The following is a 12,208-nucleotide window of genomic DNA, read 5'->3' on the forward strand; positions in this document are numbered from 1 at the left end:
CAGAGAGCTTTCTACTTATACTAAAAACACACCAACTCTTAGTTCTAAAAAATCAGGTAGGGAAATATTTGTTTGTGTTTTTAGCCATTGTCATAAGTAAAACCCTAAACAAGTGTATCTCTAGGTCTGTTTGGTCATTTCCAGGATGTAGTTTTGAGACCTCTAAATATATGAATTTCCCTCATTATGTAAACATAGTAGTAATTTAGGGGGAGAAAAGGAAAATAAAAGGAGAATCAAAAAAATACTCATTACCTATGTACAAGGGAACTTCTCTACTCCCCCTTCTTTGAGACTCACTCACTTATCTCTGCATGATTTTATTCCTACTACACAATGAGGACCTTCTTACTTGTAATGAATTCTTTTACGTGTTCACACTGGCTTTGAACTCCTGAAGGCTTTATTTTTGTCCATGAAGTTTCTGAAAAAAAAAAAATCTGGTAATCTTTAAACTAGGGCTTTGCAGCTCCCCAGGAGAATAAGATGTTTTAATGATTTATTTTAAAATTATTTCATACTTTCAGAAAATCTTCTATAACAGTACAGTGAGTTCCTGCATATTCTTCACTCAGGTTCCTCACAGTTTTACCACTCCTTCAATATATGTACTTACATTTTTTCAGAGCCATAAAAAGTCACACTGCTGAGTTAATACACATTACCCCTTAATACTCCAAAGTCTCTTCACTAACAATAAGAGCCTATCCCCATACCATCATAGTACAGCCATGAAATGGTGATGCCTTCTAATCTACAGACTTCTTTTACATTTCACCCATTTTCCCAGTAATGGGTTTACAGGTCTGTATCCAATTGTGGTCACATACTGCATTTGTCTGGACATCTTTGAAGAGTATAGGCCAATTATCTTGTAGAACATCCCTCCATTTGAGTTTCTCTAAACATGTCCCCAGGATGCAATTCAAGATACACTTTTTCAGGTAGAACTATCAGAAATGATGCTATGTTTTTCTCAGTGCATCCTCACTGTAGGGACCCACTGTTTGTCCATGTACAGTTTGCAACTTTCTGTGCTCTATAAGTATGTCGTATTTAGTGATACTTTATCTTTCATCTTCATGTTTAATAACTGCCCTATTCCTCACTAGTTCTAGCCTACGTTGATGATTTTTGCCTGAATCTGCTATTTCTCTGATACTTGACATGAAGATTTTTAAGGGCAACTTTGCATGAACGGTTTTAAAGGAATAATTTCCAGATTATCAGCCCCTCTCTAGAGTCTTCTAAAACTGCTCTGAGAACACGCATGTGGCATGCACGTTCTCCTGCCAGAGCCTCACAATGTGGGCTCCTGGAGTGGCCTGCTTCAGGACACCGCAACCCAAAGAGGTTGCATCTGGATTTGTACCACTGGCCCCAGCTGGTTCCCTCCCACTTCCCTTCTCATGGCTGCCTTTTTCCCCTTTTATCAAAGGGAGGCCCACCTCTTGGCCATTTGAATCATACTGTGGTGCATTCCCCCAGGGTAAAAAATCCAGGACTTCAGACAAAGGAGTGATTCAAACTTTAGCTGTTAGTGTTGAGAAAATGAATGATTCTAGTGATTGGGTTACAAATCCTTCTCAGTTCTTTGCTTTCAACAAAATTGAAGAAGGATTTGATGGAGTTGTCAGTTGATCATTAAAAATAATTTTTGATGATAGATCACCATATAATTTTTGACGAATGACTTGGAAGAGTTTAAAGACTTGAGTGATGTTGCTGTAACAAAACTCTTTCCACGTCCATCTACTTATGTGAACAAAGGTTTTCAGTCCTTACAATTGTGATTAAAAGTTGGGGGTGGGGGGTGGCACGGGCAGAAGGAGTGAAATTGATGCTGAATTCTGTCTCACTTGGACAATAAGGCGTATTCTGGAGTTAATAGGAAAGAAAAACCCAAACTCATTTAAGATACACACTTCCATTAAAATTTTATTTCTTGTGTTTTGTAATTATTTACCAAAATGTATAAGGCATATATCTGTTGTTTTGACCAATTAAATGCAAATAAAAATAATTATGATAATAACATAGATGAAGGATAAATAATTTTTCAGAAGCATTTTAGGAGTCATGAACAGTAACATTTGAAGAATATTGCTCAGAAAGATGCTTTCCCTCTGGATATATTACAGAATTTCTCTGGGACTTGATCTCCTGTGTTCTAAGGCCAACCTTTCTCTCCTCTTCCAAGGTTTGTCTCTACCTTACTTTATGAGTTCTACTCACCTATTACACCCCACTGTCACCCCCAGACCAGTGGGGTTTCACCCCTAAGTCAAAGACCAGCCTTACTCCTGAGTAGGAGAGGAGTCCATATCATCCTCTTAGATTCTTACATTAAGGATCATCCTTTGAGTATTGTATTTACTGTACTTATGCTTCTAGCGGAGAAGGAAATGGCATTCCACTCCAGTATTCTTGTCTGGAGAACTCCATGGACAGAGGAGCCTGGTGGGCTGCTGTCCATGGGGTCACACAGAGTCAGACACGACTGAAGCGACTTAGCGTGCGTGCGTGCATTGGAGAAGGAAATGGCAACCCACTCCAGTATTCTTGCCTGGAGAATCCCAGGGACGGAGGAGCCTGGTGAGCTGCTGTCTATGGGGTCACACAGAGTTGGACACGACTGAAGCAACTTAGCAGCAGCAGCAGCAGCAGCATATTTCTAAGACACATGCTTCTTCTCTGAGTATAGTCAATAGGTCGTATAGAACAAAGAAAAACATGTCCTGTGGCAAGTCCCATTTGCAAGATTCTCTTTGAATAAGAGCTATCTTGCTCAGAATATGTATACAGGCTCACTAGACTCTGGATAAAGCACAGCAGAGTCAGGGAAAGAAGAAAGTCTATAGCCATTCCTAAATTGCAAGATTCTTATTAACATTCCTTGTTACGATTCTTATTAAGATCCCTGACTTTGACAAGAGGATCATCTGATTTGCGGGTATGGACTAGGCACAGCCCCACCAGATAACTTTGTTGTATTTTGTCATTGCACCAGACCTTGAGGATTGTTGCCTGAGAACCTGGTCCTTAATCCTAATTTCGGCTTTCCAAATCCATTCTTTTGTTTCTATGCAGGTGTTCCATACTCCAAAGAGTTAAAATGGATCAGTAAATCAGTGGAGGGTAAGTGAACTGTTAAATCACAAATTTTTATTGTTATAGTAGTGCTCCAGCCTATATAAATTTGATTGTTTATAGCAAATGATTCCCGTATACTACACTTAAAATATTCCTTCTGATTGGAAGTATAATCAAGCACATAGATGATATCAATAATTCTTTAAGTATAATTGAATATTTAAGCTTCAAAAGACATGTAAACAGGGAAAATAAATGTATAGAAAAAGAAATTTAATTGGTAAGCATTTTAATTGATGTTTTCTAATGAAATATAAAAGTATTATGTATTTAACAATGTAATAATTTTGGTGAAATTCTTTGGTGAGGGTGTGGTAAAATAGATATAAATGGGGTTAAGACTGTGGACTTTTATCATTCCCACACAATTAATATGGCTGTGCCGATCCACAGTATACTCCGTTAGCCAATAATGCTGCTTTTATAAAGCTCCTTAAGGAAAATGCACAGTTAGCAAATTTGTTCATTGTAGAATTATGTATTAGTTGTAGATTGATAGAAGTAAATAAAAACAACTAATGCAAGGGATTAGGGTAAATTAACTGTAATAATATACAGTTCTTTAAAATTTTGTCAAAACACATTTGTTTTGTTTTTTATTGAGGCATAGTTGGTGTACAGAACACATAGAATGCTAAATAGATCCCGTGTGTGTGTGTGTGTCTGTGTGAGAGACAGAAAGAGAAAGGAGAGAGGGGGGAAAAGGAATTTAAAACACAAATACACAAGAGAAAAATAGGCAACCATGATGGTGAGATTAAGGGTAATTTTTATTTTCCTGTTTACATTTTGTTTAGCTTTTAAATTCTTTTGCAGTGCATGCATCAGTTTTGTGGTCCAAAACAGCGTTGCTTTAAAAACTACATTGAATGAGTATTCCAACTTCTGAACTGCTGGTTTTGAGGAAAAACAGATTTTGCAGTCCACTGGCAGCATGTTTGTGGTGTCCTTTCTTTTCTCCTGTTCCCCCAGCCTATAGACAGCAGCTTGACTGAGAGACCTACAGGCTGATGTGTATCTCTCTCTTTAACTCACACACGCAGGCGTGTACACACACACACACATACACACACATGATCAAAGGATATTCTAGTGTGTCCCTTGAGAGGGTACTTTCTTTCCTTTATCCTGAATAATTTAAATGGAGCTGAAGAAAGCTATTCTTTTCCATGCTGCTAAGTCACTTCAGTCGTCTCCGACTCTGTGTGACCCCATAGACAGCAGCCCACCAGGCTCCCCCGTCCCTGGGATTCTCCAGGCAAGCACACTGGAGTGGGTTGCCATTTCCTTCTCCAATGCATGAAAGTGACAAGTGAAAGTGAAGTCGCTCAGTCGTGTCCGACCCTCAGAGACCCCATGGATTGCAGCCCACCAGGTTCCTCTGTCCATGGGATTTTCCAGGCAGGAGTACTGGAGTGGGGATTCTTTTCCATGAGCTGATATTAAAAGGTTGAGCAAACCATGCAATGAGTTACTTTCATCTATCGATATTATCATGACTAAATATCCTCTCTTACATTATTCATTCGTTCAACAAATAATTTTGAGTGCCTATTAGACTCTCAGGTAGTCACTTTTATGGAGATTAAAATGTATTCATTTATTCATCTGTTTAGTCAGTCAGTAAACAGTATTTCCTACAGTCCTTACCAGTGTGTGGCAGCTGCTATTGCTAGACACTGCAAATACTGTAGTGAACTAGATAGATATGAGCCTACCCTCAAGGACCTCATGGTCTGGTAGGAGAGAGAAAAAATTCAACCAATAAATAAAAATAAGTTCAGTTTGCAGAATTGCCTTGTAAAAATGCCCAGTGTTGCAGTAAGATCGGCATTGGTCCTCCCCAGTGAGGTGGTCCTGGAAGGCCTCTCTGAGCAGAGGACCTGGGTGTGACTTGGAAAGTGATAGGAAAGTGATCTGGGGTGAGCTGAGTTCCAGGGAGGTAGGGAAAGCACATCCCAACCTGAGACAGGAAAGGAGCTTATAGGTAGGGAAGCCCTAGAGGTAGGGAAAGTCTGCAATGGGATGGTCCTTGGCAGGCTCCAGGGAGGAGAGGGCAGCCTTTTGCCAGGGTGATGAGTTTGGCTGGATCCAACACAGAGTTTGAGTACAAATTTGAGTTTTAATGAGCAGAATAGTCAAGAGGTACAATTAAGGTATAAATCAGAGATTAACAAGCTCTTCCTATAAAGGGCCAAAGATTTTTTACGTTCTGGCCCTGCAGGGCTTTAGAGTCTCAACTCTGCCTTTGTTAAGGAAGACACTCAGAGGCAATACGTAGAAGAATGGGGTCTTCACTCAAAGAACCAGGCTTAGACAGATTTGGCTCAGGAGGTGTAGTTTGCCAACCCTGGACATAAACAGAAAAGTTGTACAACTCCTCAGTCATGCTACTGGACGTCAGGGAAGGAGAAGATGACTTCCTATGGTGAAATCAGAGGTGGGTCTTGAAAGATAAGGATAGATCAAAAATGAAATGATGGGGGGAAAGAAAATATAGGCAAAGGAATCAGTAGGGTACAGTCCAGACTCAGTAAAGTCCAGAGCTCACAGGGAGGTAATTAGTATCTGCCCAGGGAGTGGTGAGGAAGTGCAGCTCTTTTATTCCTCAGATATTTCAAGGACCTGTGAAGTAGCAGACACTGCACTGGACAGTGGGGGACGGGGATAAGGAGTGAATAAGGAATGAACCTATAATCTCAGATACTAGAGGGGTTGACAGATAAGGAAGCAAGTCATCCCATGATTAACTCAGTGTGGGGAAATAAGGCTTCTTAATAAGGATGAGTCAAGAAATTAACTTTCTTTCCTTCATTGTAGCTGTTTTCTTTGGTGCTTGATTAAGTCAATGTGCTCACATGCTAGAAAATTACAAAGATACCAGGGGATATACAGTGAAAATTTTCTCTCCCAACCTCTATCCCTTAAGCCTACTGAATACCCACCCCACCACCTGCCCCCCAGCACAACCAGTGTCACTGATTGCTTCTGGATCCTTCTAAAGTTCATCTATGCAGATCTAAAGAAATGAGTATGTTTGAGGTTCTTTGTTTTTCCTCTTGATTACACTGATAATCTAGCTGAATCTTTTAAGTATAAATTTTCCACAGAGGAGAAGGACAATGGAGGTTAAAAGAAAGCATGTGTCTTAAAGATGGATGGAGGAAAAGAAGGGACAGGAGATGGCACAGTGCATAAGTTGGCTACATGGGATAATCCATCCTGTCAGTCCTCATATGCGTCAATCTCAGTCTCCCAATTCATCCTATTCCCCCTGTTCCTCCCTTGGTGTCCATACCTTTGTCCAAACCTATATCTGTCTCTCTATTTCTGTTTTGCAAATAAGATCATCTATACCATTTTTCTAGCTTTCACATATATGCATTAATATACACTGTTTCTTTTTCTTTAACCTACTTCACTCTGTATGACAGTCTCTAGGTCCATCCACATCTCTACAGATGACCCAGTTTTGTTCCTTTTAATGGCTGAGTAATATTCTGCTGTATATATGTACTACATCTTTCTTATTCATTCCTTTATTGATGGCCATTTTGGTTGCTTTAATGTCCTAGCTAATGTAAATAGTGCTGTAATGAACATTGGGGTGCATGTATCTTTTTTAATTATGATTTTCTCTTTGTACATGCCCAGGAGTAGGATTGCTTGGTCATATGGTAGTTCTATTTTTAGTTTTTAAGGAACCTTCATGCTGTTCTCCCTAGTGGCTGTATCATTTACATTCCCACCAACAGTGCAAGAGGATTCCCTTTTCTCCACACTGTCTCCGGCATTTATTGTTTGTAGACTTTTGATGATGGCCATTCAGACCAGTGTGAGGTAGTACCTCATTGTAGTTTTGATTTGCATTTCTCTAATAATTAATGATGTTGAGCATCTTTTCATGTGATTGTTGACCATCTGTATGTCTTCTTTGGAGAAATGCCAACATAGATCTTCTATCCATATTTTGATTGAGTTGTTTGAGTTTTCTTTTAATAGTAATCGGTGTTTTAGGAAGATTGTTCTAGCAGCTGGCAGAAAGTAGATATCCAGGGTAGCTTTGAATGACACTTGCAAAAGTTGTCCTTCTTTCCTTCAATCAATAAAAGTCAATCAAGGTGTTTAAAAAGAGGAAGGGTAATATCTGAAGTATTCTTCAGGCAGATTAACCTATCTACACAGTTTTTGAAGAATTCAAACTACGAGAAAACCAACTAAGTGATAGTCTAACTCATCACCAACTCTCAGCAGAAATGTACATTTGTGTACTTTTTAACTTTAAGAAAGAAATCTGTGTTAGCAATCTACTGCTGCATAACAAACTACCCTAAAATGAAGTAGCTTCAAATAACCCATGTTTATTATCCTATACCTCATGTGGGTCAGGAATCTGGGCATACATTAATTGGGTCCTTGCTTCAGGGTCTCTCACAGCTAGAATCAAAATGTCAGGCCAGCTTTCATTTGAAAGTTCAACTGGTGAAGAATCTACTGTTCGTGATTGTCAACAGGATTGACAAAACTGAACTCCAGTTCCTGCAGTGTTGTTGGGCCTTAGTTCCTTGACAGGTGGGTTTCTCTGTATGGCAGCTTATTTCATGAAAATGGACAAGCTGAGAGGGCAGTAGAGAGAGTCTGCTGACAGACGAATGCTAGACACATTTGTAGCCTAATCGCAGAAGTGCTATCCCATCGTTTTTTTCCGTTGGGTAGAAGCAAGTCACTAGCGGTACATACTCAGGGGCAGGGAGTTACACAGAGGCAGGAATATAAAGAGGTGGGATTATGCGATGCTGACTTAGAAGCTGCCCACCAGGGGAACATAACAAGGATTGTTCCTTCGAGTACACTAGGATGAGGTCTGGAGGAATAAAGCCAGTGTTGTTCCTCCCCCATGATCTGGTCAGGAAATCATCTTGCTCTCCCCTGGCCTGCTGATTACCACCCTCATTACCATAACTGCTGTACAGCTGTCACGTTTGTCCACTTCTCCTGATGATAAATGCCGCCCCTCTTGAAGTCAGAGCATCTGGGAGTGTTTATATGCAGAGGCTGTATTGGGCTCTCTCCCTCTGCTGGAGTTGGACTGTTGTGAAAAGTTTCCCCCCGGCTGCTGCTGCCGATATTTATGACATCAGCTGACTAAAGGAAACACCTTTAAAAGTGATGATAAATTCTTCACTCATGCCTTGCTCTTTCTAGCAGAGCAGACTGGTTGGTTTGGTAAAGAACTTGCTTCCACTCTTTGTAGGACTTTATAAACCAGAGTGCTAGAGGAGGGCCTTAGAACAAGCAACTCAGAGAATGCCTGGAGGAACTCAGAGCTCAGAATCTAGACTGTGTAAACTGCCATTCCAAACCAAAGAGAAATTAGACACATAGAAATCACAAAAGCTACCACTGTGTGTGTACATTGTGCTCCAGTGATGGGATAAGAGCCTGACCTTCATTATCTTGTTTTAGTCCCTAACTGTGCAAAGTTAATGCTATTAAACTCATTTGACAGAAGAGGAAACTGAGACCCAGAGGGTCAGGGTAGGAAGAATAGTACTGCGATTCAAACACTATCAGTCTGGTTCTGAGCATTCTTAAATTAGGAACTAGCAATGATTTATTTCTATGAATAACCACATTTTGTCTGAATTATAGAGTGGCCTCATCAGCTAGGGATAATTCAGGGAGAAGTGGGGGTAAGCATCACCTAGAATAAATCAACTTAGAAATCAAAATGCTGTTGGAAAGAGTGGAGGGAAATTTTTTTATTAGAAAAATATTTTATAAAAATAAAATAAGAAAAAGTTTATTTAAAAAAAAAAACACTTAGATCACTAGTCAGGAAAGTTTGTAAAGGGCCAGATAGTAAGTATTTTTGGCTTTGTGAACAATGGGATCTCTTTGTAGCTACTCAGGGCTTCAGCTGAAGTATATAAGCAACCATGGACAATCAGCAAATGAATGAGCATTGCTGTGCTCTAGTATTTATTTACAAACTCAGGTAATGGGTCAGATTTGGTTCTCGAGCTACAGTCTGCAGACTCTTAACTTGGGTCATAATTGTAGTATATACTGATTCTTACAAAAAGCAAGAATCATGTGGGTTGTGTGTGTGTGTGTGTGTTTTTAACATAGTATTTCTGACAAAATTTGTGGTAACAAAGTATAGTATCATCACTTCTTGTTTGAACTCAGCAGTTTTATCAAAAAGAGCCCATTATTGTGCAAAAGTACTGGAGGGCTCCTTCATTTCTTCAGTATTTCACACAGCCCTTTGATAGCTAAATGATTACCTTTTGAAAACATTAAAACACCATCCTTCTGGATTTCCTCTTATTCAGGTGTACATTTGTCTAACTCTGCTAGATCCCTCTTTCTTTGTGCCTTGAACAGATGTCTAACATCTTTTCATCTAGTTTGTGAAGTCTTATGTTATTTGTAAGATTTGCTGTTCACCGGTGGGCACCCAAAGGACGGTGAGAGAGGGGAACCAACTAACACTATGGCCTAATGAGCAAAATGGATGCTAAGCAAGGAAGATTTTAAGTCGGCACAAATTTTGAAATAGTTGTGTCATTGGTGGATATTTTTCATGTTGCCATGATCTCAGCGTCCCTTCACAATTTGTTCCCTGCAAGTTCTCAAATAATGAATACTCAGATAATGGAGATCTTCCCCATATGATTTATCCACTTTCTTTTTTTTTAATTAATTAATTTATTTTAATTTATCTATTTTAATTGGAGGCTAATTACTTTACAATATTATATTGGTTTTGCCATACATCAACATGAATCTGCCACAGGTGTACACGTGTTCCCTATCCTGAACCCCCTCCCACCTCCCTCCCCATACCATCCCTCTGGGTCATCCCAGTGCACCAGCCCCAAGCATCCTGTATCCTGCATCGAACCTGGACTGGCGATTTGTTTCTTATATGATATTATACATGTTTCAATGCCATTCTCCCAAATTATCCCACCCCCTCCCTCTCCCACAGAGTCCAAAAGACTGTTCTATACATCTGCGTCTTTTTTGCTGTCTCGCATACAGGGTTATTGTTACCATCTTTCTAAATTCCATATACATGCGTTACTATACTGTATTAGTGTTTTTCTTTCTGGCTTACTTCACTCTGCATCCACTTTCTTACCCACACATTATTCTCTTGCATTCATTTTTCTACTACAGGCATATATCACTCTATTGCAATTCACAGTGATAGGGTTTCTTACAAATTGAAGGTTTGTGGCAATTCTGCATCAAGCAAGTCCATTGGCTCTATCTTTCCAATAGCGCTTGTTCCCTTTGGGTCTTGGTTTCACATTTTGGTGACTATCATAATATTTCAAACTTTTTTATTATTGTGTATTTGTTACAGTGATCTTCTGTGATGAGTGACTTTTTCATGTTTTTAGTAGGACTCAATGAAGGCTCAGAGGATGGTTAGCATTTTTTAGCAAGAAAATTATTTTTAAATTAAGGTTTATAATTAGTTCTTTTAGACATAATGCTATTCCACACTTAATGGACTACAGTAGCCTGTAAACACAACTTTTATACGTACTATAAAAGCAAAAAAAAATCCACATGTCTTGCTTTATCTATACTTATTTTAATGTGGTAATCTGGAGCCAAATCTATAATATCTTGAGTTATACCTCTGTATCTTTTTTTTCTTTTTTTTTTGAGCATCTGCTCTGTAGAATGTCTCCTTACATGTATAAATATCTTTCTCTGTCCAAACTCTTACTATCTAAGTTCAATAACCAAATAAAAATTTCCAATAAAACCTTCACTACCTAAAACTCAGGAGCCAAATAGCTTCAAAAAGCACTATATCCCTTTCTATACAAACTGACAAATTTTTTTCCCATAATCCAATTGATCTTTTAGTAAGTAGGAATACTTTTCTTCTTCTTTTTTTTTTACTCTTTTTTCTAGCAACTTTGAAAAGAATCTTTTACTATCTGCACCTTCCTGATGGCTATTCTGAGAGCCTTAGATAGCATTAACTCGTCCAGGGTCTCCTTGCCAGTTGGCAGTGAAGTGAAATTCAGTCAGGTCCTACTGGCTCCAAAATCCATGCTCTTTCCTACACATGCCTTTTAAACATGGAATCTACACTGATGAATGGAGAAGGCGATGGCACCCCACTCCAGTACTCTTGCCTAGAAAATCCCATGGACAGAGGAGCCTGGCAGGCTGCAGTCCATGGGGTCGCTAAGAGTCAGACACGACTGAGCAACTTCACTTTCCCTTTTCACTTTCATGTATTGGAGAAGGAAATGGCAACCCACTCCAGCGTTCTTGCCTGGAGAATCCCAGGGACGGGGGAGCCTGGTGGGCTGCCGTCTATGGGGTCGCACACAGCCGGACACGACTGAAACAACTTAGCAGCAGCAGCACACTGATGAAAGGCCCATCTGTCTGTCTATCACATGGTCAAAGATATACGTTCCCAAGTTCTTTAGATCACACTGTAACTGATAAGGCTGATTTTCCACTGTAGGTAGTAAGGCTGCCATTTCTTAAAACCTGCAGTGCAAATCTAATTGTTAAAAGAAATACAGTTACAACCCAGTTCCCCTATTTATTCCCAAAGTGGTTCTCACACTGTAGCCTTGGAGCAACTGCAGCAGCATCCTCTGGAGGTGTGTTAGAAATGCTGATGTCAAGGTCCTGACACAGGAAACAAGAAGCTCTGGGGATAGGACCATCAGTCTGTTCTTGTACAAATCCTTCAGGTGACTGTAATGCACAGACGAAGCTGAGAACCCCTGAATTATAGGGCCAGTGCCAATGGTCTCTGCTTATTCTTGCAATAAGAACCAGATGATAGGAGTGCCAGAAGTCCAGGGGACTTTTGGCAATTGTAAAGCTCTGATTAATGCTCCTGTTTCCCTTCTCATCATCCATTCATTCATCTGACAAATATGTTCTGAGCCCTACCCTGGGTCAGAGATTAAGCCAGATGCTGGGGACAAGGTGGAGAAGGTGACAGACATGGTCCTATCTCCCCTGGGTTTATAACCGGATGTGGGTGACAGAGCTCAAA

General features: G+C 39.8%; 1 protein-coding gene across 5 annotated transcripts in view; it reads left to right on the forward strand.

Moving 5' to 3' along the window:
- LOC147348281 (uncharacterized) overlaps positions 1-12,208 on the forward strand; it is a 434,645-nt gene that overhangs the window by 321,450 nt on the left and 100,987 nt on the right. For all 5 annotated transcript variants that reach the window (XM_086366965.1, XM_086366966.1, XM_086366962.1 and 2 more), the window contains exon 5: positions 3,091-3,138. In XM_086366965.1, coding sequence (XP_086223091.1) covers positions 3,091-3,138 — 48 coding nt within the window. The remainder of the gene's footprint in view (positions 1-3,090; positions 3,139-12,208) is intronic.

The sequence above is a fragment of the Bos grunniens genome, chromosome 22 (genome assembly GCF_055505025.1).
Source record: "Bos grunniens cultivar Pamir isolate PY7600 chromosome 22, Bosgru_T2T1.0, whole genome shotgun sequence".
Taxonomy (NCBI): domain Eukaryota; kingdom Metazoa; phylum Chordata; class Mammalia; order Artiodactyla; family Bovidae; genus Bos; species Bos grunniens.